General features: G+C 46.3%; 1 protein-coding gene across 11 annotated transcripts in view; it reads left to right on the forward strand.

The window, feature by feature from the left end:
• The window catches only part of LOC142578610 (uncharacterized), a 307,117-nt gene that overhangs the window by 251,500 nt on the left and 27,862 nt on the right, over nucleotides 1–27,755 (forward strand). For 9 of the 11 annotated variants that reach the window (XM_075688023.1, XM_075688014.1, XM_075688018.1 and 6 more), the window contains 3 exons: nucleotides 572–708; nucleotides 10,641–10,743; nucleotides 12,632–12,814. In XM_075688023.1, the coding sequence (XP_075544138.1) occupies nucleotides 572–708; nucleotides 10,641–10,743; nucleotides 12,632–12,814 (423 nt within the window). The remainder of the gene's footprint in view (nucleotides 1–571; nucleotides 709–10,640; nucleotides 10,744–12,631; nucleotides 12,815–27,755) is intronic. The other 2 variants (XM_075688019.1, XM_075688020.1) reach the window with 2 other exon arrangements.

A 27,755-nucleotide genomic window follows, 5' to 3' on the forward strand; every position in this document is an offset into this window, starting at 1 on the left:
GCCAGGCTCCGAGCGAGCGCAGCCGCGACGCCTCTCCGCAGCGGATCACATGGCGTGACGTCACACCTGCCACACTTGTGCTCCAGCGGCTCAAGGCCATTGCGACGACATAATTGACCTTGAGAGACACGGCGTAGTATTGCTTTCGCTCTAAAAAAACCAGAAAGCCTGCATTCGTGCAAACCGTTCTCCACCAGCGTTTGCAGGAATCATTACGGTTACATAAGCTGCAGTAGCCGGGAAGCGTGAGAAGCAGTCAGGGATCTTTGAATATTATCGCATTCCACTCTTAAAGACGAAGCTTGAGCGTCCTTCAAGTTGTTTTTGAGTGAGCGGCGTCACTAAGACTGCCTTGTCACGCGACGTGGCGGCATAGCGAATGCTGGCAGCCTCAGTTTTTGTATTTATGACCAGGCACGCACATACGCACGCCTGCACACACTTAGGCATGCGCAAACACGACCCACTACAAAATGTGCCCTAGAAATCTGCGCAGCTTTTAAGAGATGCAATAACCATAATAAGGTCCACGTCGTTTTGTTGGTCATGCCTATTTTTCTGCACATTGCAGACAAAGAACCTCCGAAAGTGTTGCGCTGCCCGGGCACCGTGACGGCGATATCCACCACTCTGGAAGGCGTCCCAGTGACCTGGGAGAAGCCTGAGTTCTCCGATAACGTGGATGTGCAATCTGTGAGGTCGACGCAGGTGAGGACAACAGACCATACACGATTGGGTCTGGGTGGTCCGTGATCTTCGGCGAATGCGAGAGGCGGTGTCAGAGAGTTACATAAATTAGTTGAGAAAGACATGTGCTCTAACAGGAAGAATAATGTCCGGTTCGCGACCATAAACAGGAGGAGAGAAGGCATTCAGAAAAGGGAAAAGCAAGTGCAGAAAGTACATTAATGAAACACAGCCCACATTAGAATCTGACAGACCACCGGCCTTTATAACAAAATATTCTAATGCACTCCCAAACATAAACAACATCCTAAGAAAATACCACCCAATATTATCAAGTAACGAGCGTCTGCGAAAAGCGTTCCCGGATGTACCCAGGGTTACCTATCGCCGAAACAGGAACTTTAAAGACATGTTAGTGCACGCAAAAGTCAGCCAGCAGCATTCCCCCGTAATAAAAGCATGTTGTCGCCCCAGGTGCAAAACCTGCAGGCACCTTCAAAGTGACATTAAAATTAAAAGCACCGCAAATAATTATACACATGAAGTCAAATCTAGCTTCACTTGCACAAGTTCGGATGTGATTTATATGCTTGAATGTTCCTTCTGTAAGAAACAATATATCGGGGAAACAGGACAATCAATGAACGTCAGATTAAACGGACATCGCGCGGACACAGCTAAAAAGCTTCCCAAAGCCGTCGCCGAGCATTTCAACCAACCAGGTCATAACTTTGATGAACTTAAACTCTACATCTTACAGTCAAATTTCCGTTCTGAACGAGAAAGAAAATACAGAGAATCATACCTTATCCATAAGTTCAAGACATTGCAACCAATAGGCATAAACGTTTCAAAGGGAGCTTTAGAATCTATTCGCTATGCTAAACCTTAAGCTATAGGCAACAACACTTAGTTTTATTTCTTGGCGTATCCCCCCCCTTTTCCTTTTTCTTCCCTTCTTTTTCTTCTTCCTTTCTTCTTTTTTCTTTTTTTTTTTTTGTCAGCTGGCGTGTCAGACGCCCTTGACACGCCGGCTAACGCGCGTGGGTTGACAGACTGGGGTGAGGGGGGGGCCCTGGCTTTGACCTTGTACACAGCGTTCCTTTACTAATTCGACACGCTAACACACTTTCCCTCGTTTCCACGCGCTCCCGCCTCACACCCCCTCCCCTTTAGAAGAACCCCACCTATATATACTGTGGCGAGGAAAGCATATGTCGCCTTGAAGAAGACAAGTCCACTTGTCGAAACGTTGGCTCCTGCATTCACCTTGTTCACGTTTTGCTCATCGTCTTGAATTGCCATCTCCCGCATTCCCCGTCTTTCTCTGGATTAATGAAAGAAAGCAGCCTAGAAGGAGGGCGCAGCCTGACTTTCATGCGCCTGCACCACCTGCTTCTTATGATTCTCCTCCTATAACAAGTGATAAGGTCAGAAGGGCCTTGCAAGAGGTAAAACGAGGAAAAGCGGCGTGATAACCTGGAATAACAGTCGATTTGATCAAAGATGGAGGAGACATAATGATTGGAAAAGTGGTGGCTCTCTATGCGAAGTGCCTATCGACTGTAAGGGTCCCAGAAAACTGGAAGAATGCGAAAATTATACTAATCCACAAAAGGGAGACGTCAAAGAATTGAAAATAATATAGGCCCATTAGTTTATTCCCAGTGTTATATAAAATATTCACCAGGATAATTTGCAATAGAATAAGGGCAACACTCGACTTTAGTCAACCAAGGGAACAGGCTGGCTTCAGAAAGGGATTCATTATACAGGCAATCGAGAAATCCGCAGTGTACATAAATTACGAAAAGGCATCAGATTCATTAGAGATACAAGCAGTCATACAGGCATTGCGTAATCAAGGAGTACAGGCCGCTTACGTAAATATCTTCAAAAATATCTACATTGATTCCACAGCTACCTTAACTCCCCACAACAAAAGTAGTAAGATACCTATAAGGAAAGCGGTGAGTCAAGGCGACACAATCTCTTCAATGCTATTCACTGCGTGCTTGGAAGAAATAGTCAAGCTATTAAACTGGGAACGCTAAGGACTTAGGATCGACGGCAAATATCTCAGCAACCTTCAGTTTGCAGATGACGTTGTTCTGTTCCGCAACACTGGAGACGACTTACAACAAAATATTGAGGACCTTAACAGGGATAGTGTAAGAGTGTCGTTGAAGAATAATATTGCAGAAGAACAAAGATAATCATGAAGAACCGGGCAAGGGCACAAGAGTTAGGATCGCCAGTCAGCCTCTAGAGCCTGTGAAGGAGTACGTTTGCCTAGGTCAATTAATCACAGGGAGCCATGACCACGAGAAAGAAGGTCACATAATAATAAAAATGGGTTGGAGCGCATACGGCAGACATTGTCAGCTCCTGACTAGAAGCTTACCATTATCCATAGTGTAATGTGATAGCAGGGGTATACCATGTTCTGTATCTTTCCGAAAATAAAACAGTTGTGAGTAAGCGCTCGTGTGTCCCGCTTCACTGTGTCCTTGTCAATTGTACACGCTAAATATTTCAGTATGAATTCGCACGAACTCGCCCAACTATCAGTTCCGCTTACCATTATCATTGAAAAGGAAGGTGTACAATCAGCGTATTTTACCGGTGCTGATGTATAGGGCAGAAACTTGGACTCTGACAAAGAAGCTTGAGAACAACTTAAGGACCGTGCAAAGAGCGATGTAAGGAAGAATGCTAGGCATAACGTTCAGAGACAGCAAGAGAGCTGTTTGGATCAGAGAGAAAACGGGTATAGCCGATAATTTAATTGACATTAAGAGAAAGAAAGGGACCTGGGCAGGTCTTGTAATGTGCAGGTTAGATAACCGGTGGATGATTAAGGTTACAGAACAGGTGCCAAGAGAAGGGAAGCGCAGTGGAGGACGACAGAAGACTAGGTGGAGCGACGAAATTAGGAAACTCGCAGGCGATAGTGGGAATTGGTTTGCGCATGACAGGGAAAATTGGAGATCGCAGGGCCTTGAGAAGGGCCTTGAAGAGGCCTTGGTCCTGCAGTAGACATAAAATACGCTGATGATTATGACGTTGAGTCGTAGGTTGAATTGGCCACACTAACAAAATAGCACTAGCATCCGCTCGCGTGGAAGAGTACCTTGGTGCTAATCCCGGTTCCGCGCAATTTTCCAACGGACGAAAAAAAAATTCGCGTGTTGATAAAATTGCATAAGCCGGCCTGGAGTGCGACCTGATCCCGGTAACCACAACCGGTAACGCACTCCTTCACCAGAGCAGGATGGCCACCCTGGTGCAGTACTTGGCTACAACCTCCTATATGAATACAACAATGAAACCACGGCCCTTAGTCCCTAGCAGCTGCGAAGCAACTGACCACGGCGGAGGACAGACCTGTGACGCTGCAGAGGGTGCCAAGAATCTCTGTATCCGGACAGGCCACCACTGGAACCTAAACCTGACAACGTTTAACGCTAGAACGTTCTCTAGTGAGGAGAGTCTAGCAGTGCTATTGGAACAATAAGCGGGCACTAAATGGGATATAATAGGGCTCAGTGAGGTTAGGAGCACAAATGAAGCATATACAGTGGTAAAAAGCGGGCACGTCCTGTGCTACCGCGGCTTAGCGAAGAGACGAGAACTAGAAGTCGGATTCCTGATTAATAAGGATATAGCTGGTAACATAAAGGAACTCTGTAGAATTAACGAGAGGGTGGCAGGTCTTGTGAAACTTAAGAAGAGGAACAAAGTGAAGGTCTTACTGGTCTACGCGCCTATATCCAGTCATGATAACCAGGAAGTCGAAAGCTTCTATGAAGACGTGGAATCGGCGATGGGTAAAGTCAAAACAAAATATACTGTACTGATGAGCGACTTCAATGTCAGGGTAGGCAAGAAACAGACTGGAGACAAGTCAATGGGGGAATATGGCATAGGTTCTAAGAATAGCAGGGGAGAGTTCTTAGTAGAGTTTGCAGAACCGAATAATCTGCGGATAATGAATACCTTCTTCCGCAAGCGGGATAACCGAAAGTGGACGTGGAAGAGCCGATGGCGATACTAGAAATGAAATAGACTTCATGCTCTGCGCTAACCCTGGCATCGTACAAGATGTGGACGTGCTCAGCAAGGTGCGCTGCAGGGACCATAGGATGGTAAGAACTCCAATTAGCCTAGACTTGAGGAGGGAACGGAAGAAACTGTTACATAAGAAGCCGATCAATGAGTTAACGGTAAGAGGGAAAATAGAGGAATTCCGGAGCAAGCTACAGAACAGGTATTCGGTCACCCTGTATACACCATAGGGCCCGTGAACTCGAGAATGGCTGCCCTAGTGAGCACTTTCCGCCTCACTAAGTCAATGACGTTTTATCACTGTTCCCTTATTCACATTATTTCCGTGAGCTAGATAACTAAGATAATCAATGCAACCACATGAATGTGCTTTGGCGTGCAGGCGCTAAAAGTTGCTGTCAATTTCACGTTGACTATTGCTTTTTGGTGTGAAGCTGGACAGTGGCTGCCCGAATGAGCATTTTGGGCCCCACATAGTTATTCAGGGTTAATCATTGTAGTTGCATTCAGATTTTACAGCGTTTAAGCACGTTTACATGCCAATACTTATTTGAGCAAGATCTCTGCAGGACATTGCTATTTCGGAATTGAGCTTCCACTAAAAGGAATATGTCACCAAATGAACTGCTTATTTATTTGAGAACTCAGGAAGAGGACCTTAGTTTTGAAGCAGTGAACGACAATCTTATGGGCATCATTACGGAGTGTGCAATAGAAGTCGGGGGTAACTTCGTCTGACAGGATACCAGTAAGCTATCGCAGGAGACCAGAGATCTGAATAAGAAAGCCCTATGTATGAAAGTCTCTAACCTTACAGCTGGAATAGAACTGGCAGAACTTTCCAAGTTAATCAACAAACGCAAGATAGCTGACAGAACGAAGTATAATATGGATAGAATTGAGCATGCTCTCAGGAACTAAGGAAGCCTAAAATCAGTGAAGAAAAAATAGGAATAGGCAAGAATCAGATGTGTGCGTTAAGAGACAAAGTCGAATTATCATTACTTATATGGATAAGATAGTTCAAGTGACTGAAGAGTTCGATAAAGATTTATGCTGTACCAGTGGCACCCATGACGATAACGGAAGAGGGGGTAGTCTAGAGAAATTTGACGTCCCACAAGTAGTGGCGGAAGAAGTAAAGAAAGACTTGGGAGCTGTGCAAACGGGGAAGACAGCTGGGGAGGATCAGGTAACAGCAGATTTGTTGAAGGATGGTGGGCAGATTGTTCTAGAAAAACTGGTCACCCTGTATACACAATGTCTCATGACATCGAGAGTACCGGAATCTTCGAAGAACGACAACATAATCGTAATCCATAAGAAATGGCACGCCAAAGACTTCAAAAGTTATATCTCGATCAGCTTACTGTTCATTGCCTACAAAGTATTGCCTAAGGTAATCGCAAATAGAATCACGAAAACCTTAGACTTCTGTCAACGAAAGGACCAGGCAGGATTTCGTAAAGGCTACTCAATAATAGACAATATTCACACTATCAATCAGGTGATAGAGAAATGTGCGCAATGTAACCAACCCTTATATATAACTTTCATTGATTACGAGAAAGCGTTTGATGTAGTCGAAACCTCAGCAGTGATGGAGGAATTACGGAATCAGGGTGTAGGCAAGCCGTATGTAAAAATACTGAAGGATATCTATCAATTCAATTCGAATCAAATCTTTATTTCCAACGACAGTTGGGGGTCCCTTAGGCGAAAAGCGGTAGTAGCACCACTTAAAGATACTATAAGGCCCACGTGCATGACAGCGGTATTACGATTCATACGTTCAAAAACAAGTTTACAGTAATCAAGTAAAAAGCGCAGTTCAAAAAAAAAATTAACAAGAGGTTGTGCAAATACAACAACGGAACAATAGAACAAATAAAGTCAATATATAAGTACACTCCAGAACAGTCGTACATTATAGTTGAAATATTCAATGTTCACGTGAACACACATCATAAAATGACGAAAATAAACGTGTTACAAGGAGTAATGAAACATACTTGATCATGTTCAAAAGACATTAGACAAAAGTAAGAAAAAATTCACGCATTTCTTTTTTTGTAAACTGTGGGGATGCGCGACTCACGCGCGTCCCCAGATATCTTGTTTTCCCCCATCTCCTGCAATCCCGCTTCGCCGCGTGGCCTGCTTGACGCCCGCGGCGGTCGATGTGGTTGAAGCGCAGCGCGAGAGATGGCGCGACTGTTGCGCTGTTACCGGCGGGGTTACTTGGGTGCGGGAGCGGAAGGCGCTCTCTCTCTTGGGGGTTCGAGACAGCAAGCAGCATGGACGTGCCGTGCCGCGCGTGCAGCGACCCATGCTTCTGCGAGACCGTCTCGCGTGACCGCCTTGGAATGCGCCACCGTTGGCATGACAGTACGCGCGAACGACCAGGCGTTGGGATCCAGCATGGGGCGAACATATTCGCTCGTTTTCCGGTCGCGGTGAGTCGGACTTCTAGATTTGTCGCGCGCCCATCGGCATGTTTTGTGGATAGCAACTCGGCTAGCAGGCATTGATCTATGAAAGGTGCAATAAATGCCCTTGTGATTGTTTGCACTACTGTGTGGTCGTTCCTTTGTCCCAAGAGCACGGGTGCGAGAGACCCCACAAAACGTAGCAAAGTTGGCGTCTTTCTCTTCATATTTATTAAGTAGGAACGGCAGTGGGAATCTAAGAGACTGGCAAAAATAGGTCGGGCGGGAACGAGGAACAAGCCGCTTGTCGGTGCTGCGGGTGACAGCATCTATAGCCGCTCCACAGCCACCGTAGTCCTCCATAAAGAAAGCAACAAAATCCCAATAAAGAAAGGCGTCAGACAGGGATATACGATCTCTCCAATGTTATTCACATCATGTTTACAGGAGGTATTCAGAGACCTGGATTCCGAAGATATGCGGATAAGAGTCAATGTAGAATACCTTAGTAACTTGAGATTCGCTGATGATATTGCCTTGCTTAATAACTCAGGGGACCAATTGCAATGCATGCTCACTGACCTGGATAAGCAAAGCAGAAGGTTGGGTCTCAATATTACTCTGCAGAAAACTAAAGCAATGTTTAATATTCTCGGAAGAGAACAGCAGTTTACGATAGGTAGCGAGGCACTGGAAATGATAAGGGTATACATCTACATTGGACAGGTAATGACTGCAGATCCGGATCATGAGACTGAAATAATCAGAAGAATAAGAATGGGCTGGGGTGCGTTTGGCAGGCATTCTCAGATCATGAACAGCAGGTTGCCATTATCCCTCAAGAGAAAAGTGCATAACAGCTGTGTCTTACCAGTACTCACGTACGGGACAGAAACCTGGAAGCTTACGAAAAGGGTTCTACTAAATTGACGGCGACGCAACGAGCTATGGAAAGTAGAATGCTGGGTGTAACGTTAAGGGATAAGAAGAGAGCAGATTGGGTGAGGGAACAAACGCGAGTTAATGACATCTTAGTTAAAATCAAGAAAAAGAAATGGGCATGTGCAGGGCATGGAATGAGGAGGGAAGATAACTGATGGACATTTAGGGTTACGAACTGGATTCCAAGAGAACGGAAGCGTAGCAGGGGACGGCAGAAAGTTAGGTGGACGGATGAGATTAAGAAGTGTGCAGGGGCAATATGGCCACAATTAGCACTTGACTGGGGTAGTTGGAGAAGTATGGCAGAGGCCTTTGCCCTGCAGTGGGCGTAGCCAGGCTGATGGTGTTGATGATGAAAAATGATTGAATATATATATACATATATATATATATATATATATATATATACATATATATATATATATATATATACCTAGGCTGGGAAATTCCATACACAAACAAAAAAAAGCAGCAACAAGTTCGATTTCATTCATTCTGGTGTTATTTTGACTTCAATGTGATAATGTAACTGCATGCCGTATGTACCACCTCTTCAAAAGGCAATAAGTAGCCGACGTCGTATTTGTGCACTAACATCATTTATCACTTCAATGAAGACAGTTACTCGCTCACTCTAAAGGCAAAACAACGTTTGCGATAGAAAATTACTAGACAGCTGTACAAAATAAGGATCTTCTTCACTGAAGTATAGTAGATTCATCGGCCGTATGAACTTGTAAACATTGGTATACTAACTAAATTAGCAAGCATGATCTCACGAGCCGACATGTCAACATGAACACATCTGACTCGATGCTGTGGACAGTCGCTGTGAAAACGATGGCGTGAGGAAGAGCGGTAGCAGCAGTGAGCGAATTGACCTTCGTGCTGCCTATCGCCTTAACCAACCTAAGCTGCGAGAACACAGCGCACACAAAGATATCAGTCCTCGGCGCTCCTAGACTGTACTCATCGCAGATCGCTTTTCAGATAAGGCCCGCGATCTGGACGGCTCCAAAATGCGATCGTTCTGCAAAATTTTGAATTCAGGGACACAGAAATCACGGTCAAGTGAGGTTATCTCTAGTATGCAAATTGATAGCCTCTAGAGGAGGAATAATTTGCGCGGTTATTTGCTTTACTAAGTGAATAACTTCTTTTCCTCGACCATTATTGATTTTAGGCACGTAATGCGTATAAGCCGTGTGATTCTCAATATTCACATAGCCGAACAATAAAGCTGGTATGAAACAAGCTCTTACGAGGGCTACGCGATCATATATGTCACCTTCACACGGCCGCTGTAACGAAAACTCATTTAGAAGAATATGCGGATCCGACGCACTGTGGGAATCGACGCTATGCGATGCATTTTTGAGTAAGCTGGCTATGTAGCATCTTTTGTGGGTTCTGCAAGAAACGTTCCCAAATGGTATAGTGTTTGGCTGAGGTGGGCATTTTAGTTTATGAAGCGAACGCGTTTGTGACAACAGCAGAAAGAAAGACGGTGGCGATAGTGCTATGTCGGCGATGGCAGGAAGATTTCTTTCCTATATATATCGATCGTTTTTGCGTGTGCTCCGGTGAAGAAACGTTACTCTGTATTTGGCTATGGCCTGGGCCGGTGCAGATGGTGGTACAACAAGTAACGCTGGCTGCCGGGTCGGAACAACTGGGGAATCCGCGGCCACCCGCGGATTTGAACGGGTGAACTATCAGCCCTGTCAGACGGGTGAATTTAGTGCCACTTCCAGCGAGTGCACTACGCCGTTAGTGTCACTTGCAGGCTGTCACGCGGAAACGTTTAGTGACATTCGCTGTAGAATTTATATAAATTTATATGAATTTCATACGATTCTATGTGAAATTGTAGAAACGATATTCAATGAAATTATATGAGGTACATATCATTTGCTATCAAATTACGCACTCATATGACAGGAATTTGTATGCATTAACAAGTTATATTAAATACCGTTCTTAACTATAGCCCATAGATATATTGCGAGCGTTCCCTAAAATAACAACTATATAATCTGACCAGCGACGGACACAGTGCCATGAATACGAAATGGCACTTTCCTGAGCGATGCCACCTCATGAGCCATTCGGTCTGATAACTCAAATGATGGGACGAGAAGCAGGTCGTTACTGTTGAATTATTTCTGCAAGAAATAGGCAAGATCGATTCGCGCCCGCATTTGCCCGCGAAACCACAGGCAAGCAGTGACAGGAAAAGCCCGAAAACTCGTGGTTTCTAGATCCACACCCCAGCAACGGCGCTCTCCGGGTGACAGACATACATATCGAAGGCCACGCTTTTTTGACTGCATGCACCAGAAGCGATGGCAGGGAGCCAGATACATGGCCATGACACCACCGCGGACCTAGGGCTAGCTGTTTGCGACGAAGGTCACATTGGGTCACATAGTAAAAGACATGCCTGCTAGTATATTCATGTTGGTGACGAGCCTCGTCGTTGACGGCGGTGTGTCTGCGTTTCGTGTTTTTCAGTCACCAGGATCCGTATTTAACTTCGGCGTGCACAACGTGTATTACACGGCCAGGGACATTGCTGGAAATGAGGCAGTTTGCACTTTCCACGTGAACGTTTCACGTAAGTATACGATAGACGCCTGTCACCTCTCCGTTGCGAATTACCTTCGGCCTTGGATAGCGCTAACACACATTGCCGCCTCTGCGTGCTCATCTTATAAACCGAAACTGCAGCTGTCCTTTGCCGCACATCTTTCCCTACAACCACTAGAGGGAGCTCTAGCGCGGCGATCGTTCTGCCACCCTGTGTAGAGCATGGATTTGTTTGATCTTCATGCTTCATACGTTTATTATGGCTTTGTTTATTACGATTGATGTAGGCCTAAATTGGACTAAATTTCAACGCAATTTATACTTGTGAAATGAAGAAGGTAATAAGACTCTGCAGCCATGCATAATCGCTGCTAATTGTTGTGGTTGCGCTTGTAAATACACCCGTGGCGTAATAGTTCCAATATCCGGCTTCTGTACTAGAGGTCCTGTGTTCGATTGCTGCCATATCGGGCAACTTTAATAATGTTCGTTTAATTATTCATAATGTTTTCCAAAAGATGATCCCATTGCACAGTCACGAAGCCAGTTAAAGCCAGAAGGACCCATGCTGGCTCAACTTCCCTGCTTGCAGCGCCACAGTTCCGTCTAGTAGTTACTGGATGGCTTAACGCATATGTCATGGCGAAGAATACGCCGCGTACAGCTGAGTCCTTGCATGTTTCCACTAAGCGTAACCAACTCATAACTAAATACGATTTAGCTGCCTTACAAGCAGATATTCTGCATGTTAAGCACCCCCAGGCCTTTTTAAGCGTAGAATTACCGCGTGCAAAATGTACGCGGTGCACACAACCTTTATTAACACGGGGCAGTTTTTTTTTCTTTTTCAACCTTCTCTTTCTCTTTTTAATAATGAACTAGGGTTGTAAATGGTTGCGAGATCTGATCTGACTGATCTGACGGACTGTGAAAGCCGTCAAAAGTAGAAAGCTTCTTGCCAAGTGTGGAAGTGTAATTGCCGAGTATTCAATTATTTGCTAGCTCTCCTGCCCCCTTTTTTTTTTTTTTTCAGGAAGCACATTGCAAAACTTCATTTTTACACTTTCTAAACTGCAGATAAAAAAATCTTGTGGCAGAAAACGCGGTGGACGATTTTTAAACTTACCGATAAGTTTTTTTTTTTTTTTTTATGTAGCGCTGTCTTCAATCTCATACCATGCCGTGATTCATGAAAAATTTTACAGGCGCATTATAGCACACACACAAAATCGCAGCCTTCCCTGCAGATTCGGTCGCACGCCAGAGCATATCTTGGTTAAACGGCCTACTCAAGCTCGCCGCCAACCTTTGTGCCAAACCCAATACCACACGTCGATATATCTCTGTGTAATGTCCTACTCTACGTCGTTACCAATCCAATTCCAAACCCGATACTACGCCACAGTACATCTTGGCGTAGTGTCCGACTCGACCTCGCTGCCAACTTTTATGCCGAATCCGATAACACGCCCCAATATATATTAACATTATGCCCCACTCATCCTTCTTAACGGAAGCTGTCCCCGTGAACGATCTGCCTGTCTTGCTTGTGTGACAGGGACGAGTGATAAGCTTAAAGGTAAAAAAGCGCGTCTTCGACGACGTTTGTTGCAGGCTCCTTTGATGATGTTACGTCAACCCATTTCAAGATGCCTATGCCCGTGCAAGTTGCGTATTAGGATGTAACGGCTTAAAACCAGAACAACTTAGCTTTTGCATGCGGCAACTTTGTTTTTTTTAACCCACAACGCGCATTTTCGGGAATTTAAGCTCGCCCATCATGTTGTACTAGTGACAGTAACGCTCGCAAGGACAGCACGCAAGCGCATTGCTCCTTCAGCTGCGTAACCCGTAAGTGACACGCCTTCAGTTCATGTATGCTGCATGTTGGCTGCTGCACGGCACGGCGCATGCAGGCAAGGAGTGCAGTTTGCCGGCCGACATCGAGCACGGCAGCACCGAGTGCGAGAACTGGCTGCACGGCGTTGTGTGCGAGCCGAGCTGCGAAGACGGGTACGCGCTGCCCGGTAACGTGTCTCTTTACACCTGCGACCTGGCCGGCGTCTGGGAACCGAGGTCCTGGATACCTAACTGTCAGGGTGAGTCAGAGTGGAGGCACACGTACAGCCCATTGCTGAAAAGCGTTTTCTATACGCGATGGTATCTTACCTTGAGCACAATCCCAAACTTCATGATAGTGAACACGGGAGCGCACGTCTCAGGTAGTGACATCCACGTATATGCTCCCAAAGGGAGCAGAGTTGCGCCTCCTCTGCAGCGCAAGTTGTTATGAGCTAATTTCAAAAGCGATTTCTGTTGACGATGGTGTCCGCCTCCGCCGGTAGCCGGTGTGCGTGGCACCTATCGCCGGAAATATGGAAACAAAAACCCAATTGCCGCCAGGATCACACCGGGACCCGCTGCGCGGTAGTCGGCTGCTCTACCACTGACCCACGCCAGCGCTTGCGAGCATTCGGCGGGAAACCATAGAATAAAGAACCAACTTAGAGAAGGGAAACTGTACCTCTCGCAGTGGTTCGAAAATAAGCAGCGGCACCGCATGTAACTTACTTAGGTGGACGCCAGATGACGTTGCTCAATCCGGAAGCGGAAGTACACTTTTTTTTTAGAACAAAATTTAATATGGCCGCTTTACGCCGATCGCGTACGCCGGTACGCGGCGTGCTTGTCCTGCCGGCTATGCGGCATGCCTCAATGCCTTCGCTGCCACGTAGCTGGTGCGTTCTAATTGCCAAGAGCCTCTACTGACGCCCATACAAACAAGCCACAAGTGAGTGAACAGAACGTGCGACTTTATTGGCAGAAGACAAGCAGTGTACATTATCGTGCAATAGCAGAAATAAAATTTGCATGTCGACATACGCTTGAATCATTGACGCGAGCTTGTAAACGGCTCACCGTCGTCGTCGCACCTGGTGGTCAGGTTAACGAGCGACAACCAGCAGCGGAAACAGATTGGACAGTGTGCCGCCTGTTTGCTGCGACAGTCGCCGTTAAAAATGCCCAAATTGCATTGCGAAGCAATCGGGTGACGCAGGCATCTGCTGCCGCTGCCTACACAGCGACATGAGACCACTCCGGATTTTAGCCGTTCACTCCTTTCCAACCTGCACGTTTCTTTCGGAGGCCGCTAATGTGTGGCTCACACTTGGTGTCCCACATTGTCTCAATATGGACAAGTCGCTTTCGTGGGCATCACCTTCATCAGCCACTTTTGCGGGCTTTTCCACCCAACTTCATACACGTCCGACCATGTAAGCACGTATGCTGGTCTCCGTTCATGCCTAATCGCGGCCGAGAAAGGCCAGAGGCACAATTTGCCCACGGCTGCAGCAGGAAAGGGCGAACGGGGAGCATGAATCACGGGGCATGAAAATTGGGAGTCTTATGTCGCTGTGCAGGCTGCAGGAGCGAATGCTTACTTCGAGAGGCTGCTTCCCAATGCAACTGACCAGGCCGCCACATTCGAGAAGCATAACACGGCAACCATAACCAAGTGAGATAACATCGAAATTAAACAGCAATCAGTCACCACATAAGGCTCAGACAATACATTATACAATGGCTACGAACCATATGGCAACAGTGAGCATTCACATACACGGGTCTCTTAGGGTACATTCAGCCGCCTACCTACAGGCGTAGTGCCTGCCTTCGTCGCACATTGTCTCAATATGGACAAGTCGCTTTCGTGGGCATCACCTTCATCATCCACTTTTGCGGGGCTTTCCACCCAACTTCACACACGTCCGACCACGTAAAAGATAACACTGCAACCGTAACCAAGTGACATGACAGCAAAATTAAATAGCAATCAGTCACCGCATGAGGTTCAGACAATACATTATACATTGGCTACGAACCGTCTTACAGGCATAATGCTTGCCTTTGTCGCATGTGGTGGTCTGGTAACGTGCGACAACCAGCTGTACAAACAGATTGGACAGAGCCTCGCACATACTTCAACCAACAGTTGCCGCTGAAGATGAGCAACTTCCATTGCGAAGCAATCAGGTGACGCAGGCATCTGCTGCCGCAACCAACACAGCGACATGGACTACCCGGCATTTTAGCGTTAACTCCTTTCCAACCTGCACATTTATTTTCTTTCGAGGGCCGCTAATGTGTGGCTCACACATTGTGTCCCACTTCGTCTCAATGTGGACAAGTCGCTTTTGTGGGCATCACCTTCGGCAGCCATTTTTGCGGGCCTTTCCACCCATACGGCTATCAAATTCATACACTTCGAACCATGTAAGCAGATATGCTGATCTCCGTTTTGAGTAAATCATGGCCTAGGTAGGCCACAAGCACAATTTGCCCATGGCTGCAGCAGGCGAGAACAAATGGGGAGCACCAGTTACGGTGTGTGTATACTGGGAGTCTATGTCGCTTTGCGGACTGCAGGAGCAAATGCTTACCTCGAGGGAGTGTTTACCAATGCAACTGACCAGGCACCCACATCCGAGAAACGAAACACAGTTACCACAACCAAGTGGGGCAGCAAAACCACATTCTGCAATCAATCACTTCAGTGTAGCTTGCGCAAAGACCTAGGCTATCGAGGAAGAAGAGCAATCGTCAACGAGACTAGGAATATGGAAAATGAGAAAGCTTGCATTCAAGAGAGAAACCACTCTGCTCTGCAGGCATTGAAGGCTAAAAACATCAAGAAAAGTAAAATGGTGCATAACACATGGTGCATAGGTTAATGCAAGACACATGCCGATGCTGCATCAGCTATTCCAGGAGAGGTATTGTGCATGACAACATACACTAGAAGATATTGCTGCAGATATGTTAGGCTACTAGACAGTGACTGGTATTAAGTATCAGCGAAGAATCGGTTGACCTTTATGTTTGGATGAAGATGAATGATCTCTAACAAAAATGGGCAATGAAAAAGCTTGCATTTACAGAAGAAAAATAACACTTGGCACAAACGGAATTGACATGGCTAGGAAGCCGATGAAGGGCAAACTGACGGAATTCGATCTTTTGGCAAGCGTCGTCCGTGCTTGGTCGGATGTTGCAGGTGCATCTGAAGACGAAGAATTTCTAGAAAGTCCTTTTTGAGTTACCTGGATGACTCAGCCAAATGTCCGTGCTGGTGGAATGGTGGCTGAAGCTCTTTTAAGTCTTAACACAGTCCTCTGCAGACGTACGTGATATCTCATCCATATTCTTCTGCAAGCGCTTCTTTGTTCGTGGTGTAAAAGCCTTGCAAATTCGGCTCCAGCCCCTTCCTGTTGGTGCATGTAGGAGCTCCTGTGATGACCAAGATGTGCTTGGCATAGACTCTGTTGGGGCAGAACGGCGACACATGAGATACAGCACAGATTAGCCAAGCTCATGTGTGTTTTATTTTATGTTCGAACCAATTATACTGAACCATAAATATGAACAAACATTCATGTCTGCTGCAAACAGCAAGCCAATACAGCATATATCAAACATATTTATTTCTGAACCATGTGTTGTTTACCTTGTAGTAGTAGCCAACGTCCACACAACGACCTTGTTGTAGCAGGCAGCAGCTTCTGTTTAGTGCGTGGAGTGTGTTGCTTTTTACTGGTGCCGTCCTCATTACTGCATGTCTGGAACAGAAATTTTGACTGAATCAGAAATTGAAGAAGCAAAATTTTGCAATATGAAATGCAAAAAGGTGTGACATATTATTGTAATGGTTTGCGACTACAGAACACATGCAAATGTACACTGTCTGTTCTAGGGTGCTTAAGCAGCATCTTAAATAAATATTCTTATTGTCCATAAAATTGATGTCTGCCAAACTACAATGCATGTCAACAGCTTAAGTAGTATTAAGATCACAAATGAGAACATTTGTGCGTTCATTTATACACTAGAAGAGATCACATTGCTGGTTCCACAAGCAAATGCATGAAAGTCATGAAGCTATTAGAACTGATGCATTATTTTTCTACGCGAACGTGATGCACCGCTTCACTACTGCAAAAATAAATGCCCTACGGTAAACCAAACTGAACAGCAGGAACATTTGGAACCAACAAGTACGAAATATGGGTGAATTATCATGCTTGCAACTGTTTAATAAATTAAATTCTGTACTTTCACTTCATTTTACCAAAGGATTATTCGGTTTTGTGGACGAAAGAAGTTGCCGGCGGACTCGAAAAAAAAGTTTAATATGTATATTGATAAGGCTACTAAGTCACCTACGACAACGGCTACAATAAGATGAAAAATGAGACGCGCGTTCCGATATCGCTCTTTCTTTCCTGGTTGTGTGCGTATAACGACAGCCTCGCAAGTAAAGGTTTATTTAGGAAACAGCAACTGAGATCCTGACTACCTATATGTAATGCAGGATCTAGTTCGTTAACTTGTGCCCGCCTGGAAGGTAATGAGACGGATGTTATATAACGATTCAAGCAGCGGTGTTAAACGACTCACCATTATTGCCGTTGCCAGCCGCAGCAAAATCCAGCTCCCGTTTCGATGCAGACGTGTTCCGAATGGCTCACGCCCGAAACCCAACTTCTGGGCTTACATGTCTGCTTGCAAACACGTAACTTCACCCCAAGTTAAATAACGCGAGACATCGAAGCGCAAGAAACTAGATTTAGAAACAAAGAAGCAGCCATGTACGAACGAATGAATCCGTGCCGCCGTGCACTCGAAAATACCGGTAAAAATTTTAAATCCAGGCCAGAGGTCAAGTGAAAGATCGATGATGCTGAACGCTATTTGCGTTTATAATGGCGAAGAAACAATAAACTTACTAACAAAGAGCACAATATCTAATTAGCAATGATAATTTTGCCCTGTTCTTTATGTAACAAAAATGCTTCGGTAATTGTAAGAGAAAGTTTGTAAGAGAGAATTGCGCTTATTACGACGCCTTTACTGGAAAATGTTGGAACTAACGTAAGCATCCCGAAGTGATGCTACTACGCTGGCTTTGTTAGCAGCGGCGCGCGGTCGATTTTTTCGCCCTCTGTGGCCATTTGTTGAACTTGAGAGTGTGCTACACCTGGGGAAGCTACCCTGTAAACGCGTCCTAGCTTGCCAGGAGTTGCGTTGTGACACGCGCGCCGCGTAGCGTGTGTACGTGCACATTTTGAATTCCAGTTGCATATTATTACACCAGGTGGCAGGCCATGTAGCAGATGCACAATATTAAACTACTTCCTACTTTTGATATTTCAATATCAAAAGTAGAAAGCCGACCGTTATATGTGGCCGTTTTAGACATTACAGGAGCCTATGACAACGTGGACCGCAACATGTTGTGGGATATTCTGGAAGGGCAAATACTTTGGGTAACAGAATATAAATACCTCAGTGTATGGATAAACGAAAACAGTAGATATATGGAAACACAGCAAAAACAATAACCGAGAAGGGGAAGAGAAATGCGGCCATAATGAAACACAGAGCGCTGTGGGAATACAATAGGCACGTGGTGCTCCGAGGCACGTGGAAAGGTGTAATGGTTCCAGGACTTACTTTTGGAAATGCGGTGGTTTGCTTTAAATCAGGGGTACAATCAGGACCCGATGGGACCCAAAGGTCAGTGGGACGCCTCGCATTGGGCGCTCACGGGAAGACTACAAATGAAGCTGTGCAGGGTGATGTGGGCTGGGCTAGTTTTGAAGTGAGGGAAGTTCGCAGTAAAATTGAGTATGAAGAACGACTGAGGAATATGGAAGAAAGTGAATGGGCTGGGAGAGTGTTGAGGTATCTGTACAGGAAAAACATTGATTCACAGTGGAGGAAAGGAACTAGGAAGCTTACCAGCAAGTATGCGGCCTGTATAGGGTGGGAAACACAGCAACAAAGAAGGTCAACCGGAAAGTCAGAGAGGCTGAAATAATCTCATGTGTGGCGGCAATGGAAAAGAAACCTGCCATGAGTAACTTCTTAAGAGAAAAAAACGGAATCAGGAAACAAAGAATTTATGATAACTCAAAGGGAAACTCATTACATTTCGAAGCGAGATCGGGATGCCTTAGAACAGGCACTTATAAAGCGGGATATAAGAAGGAAGAAGAAGCATGTGCTTGCTGCGGTAAAGCTAGGGAAACTACGGAGCATGTTTTATTAGAATGTGAAGACGTCTGCCCAGCGGTCGATTTAGTCACCACTGGCTACCTTGAAGCCCTTGGGTTCAGCGAGAGCAGTGGAAAAGTAAACATAACCGCAGTAGAAATTAGTAAGCGGCAATTGGAAGATTGGTGGAAGAAATGTAGGGAAACGACGACAAACGGAGGTGTACAAAAGCCAATTTCGCAATAAGCGATCAGAAAATTTAGTTGTGGGAGTTCATAGTGTTTTTTTTTTTCTTTTTCTTGTTTAACCTAGGTACGACATTAGGCAGTATAAAAGCAAGAGCTTGGTGGTGGAACCCACCGCCCCGTTCCAAAGGGTACGCTCGTAAGATCTATCCATCCATCTATCCGTCCATGCACAGGTAGCGGCACAAGGATGTTAAAAGGTTTGAGGAAGAAAAAGAAGTTTAACGAGATGTATACAAGAATGCTAGAAAACATATATTGTCTACCCGATTAAATCAAGCTGTCTAGGTGAATATGTCACGGCCGCGTTTCTAATGGGATGCAAATAAATCATCAGCATCATTAGCATCGTATCGTGCCACTTGTCAAATCAAGCTGGTGAGTGGACTAAGTCGCCGCCGCGTTTCGGATGAAATCTCAGTCAATCATTGTCGTCATCGTCACTAGCATCGTATCGCGCCACTTGCCTTTCGATGTGAGATGAGCGCCGCGTCTATACGGGCACGCTTTGAATTGCAGTTGCATATTATCACATCAGGTGGCACGCCACATGTAGCAATTGCATAGGTACCGGTACAAGGTAGATAGAGAAGTCTTGAGGAAGAAAAAGAAGATTATGGAAATATATGAGTATTGTTGTAATGAAAAACACCTTTCGCATAAGCGATTAATTCAAGCAGGCTAGGTGACTGTCACCGTTCCGTTTCGAAGGGGAATGCTATTAAATCATGATCATCATAATTAGCATCGCATCGTGCCATTTGACACGCGATGTGACATGCGCGCCGCGTAGCGTCGATACGTACAAACTTCGAATTGCAGTTCCCTAATATTCCGCCAGGTATGTGTACTGATATATAGCAGTTGCACACAGGTGTTGCGTGATGTATGTAGTTAGACCTTCTTAACTCAAGCAGGCTATAGTCGGGTACAACTTTAGGAAAAGCGGGCGTTTACTCTTCCGAGGCGGATGCACACGAGCATCCACCAATGGGCACGCACTCTGGACTGACGTCATGAGCCGCACGGCCGGTGACTCCGGCGACGGAGAAGATGGCCGCCCGCGCTTCGAACTACGCCAAGTCGCGTCAGCTGTGTGCGTCAGCCCCTCGTCACAGTGAATTCCCAAACGGTTTGTGATGGTCTGTCATGCAGGAAGTATTAGTGCGAGCTTACGATGCGGCATTTGTGCCGCGTGCGTTTATTCTAAGCCGTGATCCGGAGAAGAAACCTTGCAGCGAGCTTCGCTGACGCTGCGCTACGCTTTGCCTGAAAACAGGATCCCGCGGCGACCGCTGCAAACACGCATCTTGCGTGTTTGTTCCATGTTCTTCTTATGGATTTCGCTCCCAGATGAAGTTACGACGAGGCAACTTCGCCAAAGTCTGGTGCCTACTGTCAGCGACGGGTGGGTTCGTGCACTGCGTCGCTGCGTTTTTCGTCGGACGGGGGGAAGTGACAGAGCAAACCCATTCTCAGGAGAAACGAGAGAAGCGTGCGCGCATGAAACGAGCCAACGAGTGTCTCAACTGAAATAATTTGCAAGGAGGCCTCCAACGCAAAGATATGTCGCCGTCAACTTAGCATGAACGATCGTTGTCAGCAGTGAGATGGCCGAGCGTCTAGCGGCGGTGTTCGATCGTTGTGTAGCACCGTCGAGTGATTGCTGTCCACCAGTGCTCACAGCGCGCGCAAGCTGTAGAATGCGTGCTGTGGCACAGTCACGCATTAGTTGGGTTACCAGCGCTCGATATGGTTTCCCATAACACAGCTGCGCGCTGATTTTCGATTCTAGCGATATATTGCGAATAAAAATTCCCAAGACAGTGTTAAGAGAAAGGTAGGCATAGCAGTTTGTGAACCCGCTCCTAATACCTCTACCCGCGTCTGTTTGTAAATGTGCGTATGTTTTCTTGCGTTTGTCTAACCTTTTATTTCCCACATTTCTCTATATTTCAGGTTTCCTTAGTTTTCGCGTTTGTGTGTGAATAGTTGAGGTGCCTGCTTCCATGCGTGTTTGCGCTTACTCTTATTTCTGTCCTTTTATTTTATATTAGCATTCGTTTGTGGTAGTTTTCTTTCAGCAAAGTATTTTTAACTTTTTCATTAACCCATCTCGTTCAAAACACTAACTCCTTTAAACTGCAGGGCTGGTCTCCTACATCTCATTAAATCCTTTCTCACTGGTCTACCTCGCCTTCTCAATCTGCCTACTCGCTGTGTTTTCTGTGCTTGATTCTTGTGTTGTTGCCACGATGTGATTAACCAACTTGCTCAAAACAAATTTTCATCGCCTATGAAAACAGAAAGATTTAAAAATACATTTTCTTAAAAGCGTCATGTGGGTTGCACAGTATCTTGGCCTCTTACCTCTGTTCATGTTTATGCATCAGCCCATGTGGCAGCTCGCCAGAAGTGCACATGAAAGGGTGCATATTGTGAAACAGCACCTTGCTATGCTGTTGCATTTTTCACGCTTTCAGTCTTAGTAAACAGATGGTTTCACTGCCCATCACTTATACTGGTAAAAATTTTCAACACGAATAAAATTGTGCAGTGGGATGCCATTTCCTGCCTGACGCTTTCATCGCTACGAAGACATTTTTCAGTGAATGGAGCCCAGCAAAGCAATGCACTGAGAGCTTTTGCAACTTTCACCATTTATTACTTCACCAATCTCATTAGAGAGTTTGAGCCCAGCGGGTTTACGGCCAGCGGAGCGGAGCGGGCGAGCGGAGACACGACTGCGCTTGCGCACAACGCTGAGGCGGCCAGCGGTTTTACGGAGCAGCGTTTACGCCCGCTGGAAAGCACTCCCCAGCGGAGGGTATCGCAGCGCGCGAGCGTGCGTATGCGCGCGCGGGCGTGTATGGGAAATGCAAGATGGTAGCCGCGAACATGAACGCCGGCAGTTCTGAGTCGACGACGGCGACTGCGGCGCTGACCCGTACATTAGCACTCAGTATATTATTAACAAACAATGTACTGAGAACAGGTAATATATCTTTATTCAACATTTCTTGCATTATAAAAGCAAGCGTAATTCAAATTCATTTCTCAGTAACTTCTATTCGGACCACTAGGTGGGGAAGCAGAGCGCCCCGCTCTCTCCGCTCGAGCGGGTGAGTGATCCGCCGGGCTAAAATTCTTTTTTCGCGAGCCGCTCCGCTGGCGCAACGGTGGAGACCGCGAGCGAAGCAACACGTAAACCCGCTGAGCGAAAACTCTCTATTGTCTGAACCTGACCGTCGCTATGCCGATGGCTGCTTATGAATTAAATAATTGCCTCAATAAAACACATTCAACTTTACTCAGCATTTTTTAGTACAAACAATGCTAGCAGAGCTATTCAGGAAGAATAATTGTGCTTACATTCGTGTTACTTGCCCCGTCAGATAAACAAATATAACAATGACTGCGGCATGAGTGCGATTTGATGGGCAGACGGAAATCGGTGCCTTTCAAGCGTGCCCTAGACTACTGCTATTAATAGCTACCCAAATGAGTTTTCTTAGCCTCCCTAAACTAATATGTTTGATAATTGCCCTCTTATTCGCATTACTTGCCTGGGCCAGATAACCAAATAAACAATACCACCACATGAATGTGTTTTTGCATGCAAGCTGCCAACAGTGGCTGTCATTTTCGCGTTGATCACTGCCATTTCACCAACAATGACTGCGACATGACTGCGCTTTGACGTGCAGGCTACTAATGGTGCCTTTCAAGCGTACCCTCGACTACTGCTATTAATATCTACCCGAATGAGTATTTTGGGCCTCGCTAAGCTAATGATGTTTGATAATTGTTCTCTTATCCGCATTACTTGCCTGAGTAAGATAACCAAAGTAAAGAATGCGGCCACATGAATGTGCTTTTGCGTGCAAGCTGCTAAAACTGGCGGTCAATTTCACATTGACTACTGCTGTTTCACCTACAATGGCTACGCATGACTGCGCTTCGAAATGCAGACTGCTAAAGGTGCCTTTCAAGCGTGTCCCAACTACTGTTATTTCATCACAGGGCCCGTCATGTTCGATGGTGGCTGCCCAATAGAGTATTTTGGGCTTTCTGACATTGGCATTATTCATCTCAACAGGCTGGAAAGAAAAGTAGGGGCAGCACAACTATCTGGAAGCAGGCCGCCTAACGGGCATGTTGCTCTCCATTGCTCTTACTTGTTCAAGTGGCTTGATGAAATGAACAATGACTGTGCGGTAGAGTAAACCCATCCGGCGGTGTGTTTCTGTTATTGCTTGCATGTATTGGCCTTTAGGGGCATGTAAAGATTTACAATGGCTCCAACACGACCGCTATTGTTGTCCTTTCGGCACGCAGGCTGCCAAGATTGGCGGTCAATTTCGCCTCGGCTGCTGCTACTTCACCATAGGGCCCGTCAACTCGAGAATGGCTGCCCTAGTGAGCACTTTCCGCCTCACTAAGCCAATGACGTTTTATAACTCTTGTCTTATTCACATTATTTGCCTGAGCCAGATAACCAAAATAAACAATGCAACCACATGAATGTGCTTTGGCGTGCAGGCGCTAAGAGTGGCTGTCAATTTCACGTTGACTACTGCTTTTTGGTGCGAAGCTGAACAGTGGCTGCCCGAATGAGCAATTTGGGCCCCACATAGTTATTCCGGGTTAATTATTGTATTTGCATTCAGATTTTACAGCATTTAAGCACGTTTACATGCCAATGCTTATATTGAGCCCGATCTCTGTAAGGCGTCGCTTTTTCAGAATTGAGCTTCCATTAAAAGGAATATGTCACCAAATGAACTGCTTATTTATTTGAGAGGTCACGGGAGAGTGCTTGGCTGCTGCGAACCCACCGGCAAAATTTTTGTACCCCTAATAAGGGCCGTTCTTTCGTTAATAAGAAGCTGTTATGCTTCATCAAGTCTCTTAATGCCAGACAGCTCGCAGTCGGAGTCGCTTTCTTCAGTGTCATTTTCACCCAGTTGGATGATGATGGATTCGACGTGGTCACTCACAGACGTGTCAAGCCTGAACTTTGCCTCCAGGTCCATCGCGTGCTGGATTCTCTTGCTCCAGTCTTCCGCCGTTACGTGCTTGATTTTTTTTCCCTCAAGACGTCTTTGACCATGGACAGCTTAAAGTCTCTGTTGTCCGCCGCGATGCCATTTTTCACGTTTACCCACACGAGCTCGGCAGGATTAAATTCACTGTGGTACGGTGGAAGCCTGAGTACAATGCAACCAGCCCTTCCAGCTGCATTGTCTACGATGTAGCTCAGAAAGCGTGGCTTTACAGGTGCTACCAACTCAAGCAGCTGCTTTTTCACCATTCTTTCGCTGTAGGTGATGTTTTGCTTTTTTGCCACTCCTGTATTTTTTTCTTCTTACAAGCTGTCATCAACGATTTCTCTTCTCGCCGGGAATGGTAAGGCGCATTGCCCAAAAGAACGACGCTACCAGCAGGCAACTTCTGCAGAACGTCATTAAACCGTCCCTCGAAGCGATTGCCCTCCATTTCTTCGTGGTAGTCGCCTGTGTTTTTGGCCTCAGAATATATCTAAGCAGCCGTCGACGAAGCCATCCTCGCTGCCGATGTGCATCACAATCAGGCGCTGACTTTTTCCGGAGGTTGTTCCAGACCCGTCCACATTTGCTCGAAGGCGTCCGCGCTTCGTCCGAACGTATAGGCGTCCGCACTCGGTCGTTCGTCCACACGATCGACCGAATGTGTCCCGCCGTCCCCCATGTCTCGTCCAGGAAGAAAATCTTTCGGCCTTCCGCCCGGTAGCGTCCCACGTCACGAAGGTAGCGATCCCGCCATTCAGCGATGTCATCAAGACCGATAAGAAGTGAGTTGCGGCTCCTCTTCTCGTGCTCGAATCCGATCTCCGACAAGCAGGCGACGCACACCGCTTCAGTGATGGGAGATCCATACGCTTCGAGAACTCGTCAGTGATCTTCTTGACCGCCGGTATCTCGTTGCGGCGAAAGAAATCGTGCACACATGACCTCAGCGCGCACAACGTGAAGCTGTCATACTTCGTGCTGCGTCTTCTTTTCTCCGCATATCGTGGGCGCTTTCGCGAGGGCATCGACAGTTTGTCACCCGAAATGTGCGACGCTTTGACCTCCCTCCTCACCTTGAACACTATGCTTTCGCTGACACCGAGCATCTCGGCGACAAACTTGGTCGTGGCCTCCACGCTGTGGTCAGGCTCCCCGTTACGCCACTACGTGTTGCAGGGGAGGATCACGTTGCGTGAATCACTGTTCAGCATGTGGCCACTCTTGTTCTTCTTGTCGAGGCTCCTTGGTGGTGTGGACATCGAGGCGACACAAGGCTCGCTCGGCAACAAAGGATCGCCTTCCGATGTCACCTCGCTGGGCTCCATGTCGGAAAATTCGCACTGAATGCCTTACGTGAACTGGCGAGATTGCAGGCTTGCCAAAGAACAAGTAAGAAGGAAAAAAATTGTGAAGACACAAAGCCCAAAAACATAAATTTTATGCTATTTAAGACCAAGAGTATTTATTTAAAACGATGAATGAAGAAATTTGTACCTTTCCTGCCTCGAGTATTCACGCCCCAGGTTTGTAATGGTTGCGATAAATGCATTGTTTTATATGAGTACTTGTCCAATAGCAACTGATCCATTTTAAGCTCGAAAAAGGAGTAGTAAATATGCCGTGTATATGTAAACAAGCGCAAAACCCATGCAGCGCTGCTCTTTCTACTTGTGTCACTTGCAACGAAGCTAAAGAGGAGACGACGGGCAGCGTTGTGGAAGGCACGGGGTTATTTTTCTGTCGTGATCCGGCACGTGCTGTAACAAATGAGAGCTCTACTGAACCAGTCGTCAAAATACAAAAGTCTTTATTTATACCGAGAATTGCGCGTTTCAGAAGCACGATTTCATGAACGGGATTACTTCAGTCGCGGAGGCAATCGGCTGTCGCGCTTGGGTCATCTGGGCGAGGCCTCCCTTTTTTTATGAAGTTGTACCCGACTGTAGGCTATTATTTGTCCCCACCCTATTTCCAAGGGTATGCCTGTAGATCATCATCATCATCATCATCATCATCATCATCATCATCAACAGCAACGTACCATGCTACGGGTCAAGGAATGTGACATGCGCGCTCGTAGTGTGGATACTTGTGTTTACTCTTCGGTACACGTTATGGCGCCTCCTCACTAGGTACGAACCGCTGCTGAAGAAACGAATCACAAAGATACGCACGCGGCTGCAACCAGGCAACGTCGGGCTCGGCAGACCGCTGTGCCGAGATCAGTGCAAGCCGCTGCACGCCATCTACGCCGGGCGGACAGATCAGATTGTTCTCGTGAAAACGACGCGAAGAGACTTCTCCGCGAAGACCCTAAAGTGCGTGCTGCCCAAAAAATGGAGCGGCTGCTCCAGCTTACGCTGTGACTGTGCAGCGTTGCCTCGCAGACCTGTGACCTTTTTGCCTGCGCTGCCCATGACGGTGATGATACTGATGATAATTTATTTACGTTCGTGTCCGAACGAGGTGGCAAGAAAAAGTCACCTAGCCTGCTTGAGCTAATCAACGAGTTATAGATATTTATCAGTCTAGCATTTTGTCATGTCTCCTTAATCTTTTATTTTTTCCTAAAGCTTTCTATGTCTTGTAGAGTTGGTTAGCTATGCCTGTAACGGACCCTGTTCCATAAATTTATTTGTTGCTTTTTTACGACCAATACCAGACCTAAGCGTCTTTTGTTTATCCTGACTACTGGCAGGTTAATGCTTCCATCCGCCTTAAATTCCATCGCTTCTGGAAGATCGACGTTTGCTACGGGTCTCGCTAGGTAAATACCTTCATATACCATTAGGATGTGCCGAGTTCTCACCCGATTCTAGTTGAAGCACACACATGACTCATCCTCATGCGAATATTTGCTCCAGTTAGAACACTACATGGGCCCGGGTCGACCCGAAAAGCCCGGATCCGGGCTTGAAGCCGTGGGCTCAGGCCGGGCTCGGCATGAAGCCAAAGGCCCGGCCCGGCCTCGGTCTTGAAGCCACGAGCCCGGGCAGGACTCGGGCCCGCTCTAAAGGGCCTAAGTCGTGCCTTTGACCACACGCAAATATTATGCATTGCATGGTCCAAGGCAGACTGCGCCAAGCTGAAGCGACACGTGCAAATAGCTGGCTCTTAGTATACCTTAGCAAAAAAATTAAAAAACGAACAGATGAATTTCTGATTTTTTTTCTTACCACAAAAACGAACATTCTTTGAGCGTATGGAAAAATAAATCCAAAACCCACTCTTCAAACGATTTCCCATTTACCGCTTTGGCGATTACACTATTCCAAATCTCAGTACTACTATATTCTTGTGGCGCTAACGCAAGAGAGGCCTATTTCTACTTGTGTGTTTGTTTTATTGTTTTATACTCGTGAATGCACCTGTTTTCATATATATATATATATATATTGTGAGCACAAACAAATGCCAACTTTCAACTTCATCATCGCCACATGTCATTCATTGTACAACTTCTTCATCTGTATATATAATCACCAACAGGTCAGCTTGTTCCTTGTGGTAGCAGCACGAGCTCGGCTAGAATAAAGCGATTCCTTAGAAGTGGTGGACGGTGCTTTCCGTTCCTCAAGACCTCTCACACGTTCTCACTGGAGCTCCGCTCGGGTCGCCGCATAACACCATCGGCCATGCTCGTTTCAGCGAATCCAGGCACGTGTGAGCTGCTGCTCCCTACAGCCTTC

This window comes from Dermacentor variabilis, chromosome 4, assembly GCF_050947875.1.
Source record: "Dermacentor variabilis isolate Ectoservices chromosome 4, ASM5094787v1, whole genome shotgun sequence".
NCBI lineage: Eukaryota > Metazoa > Arthropoda > Arachnida > Ixodida > Ixodidae > Dermacentor > Dermacentor variabilis.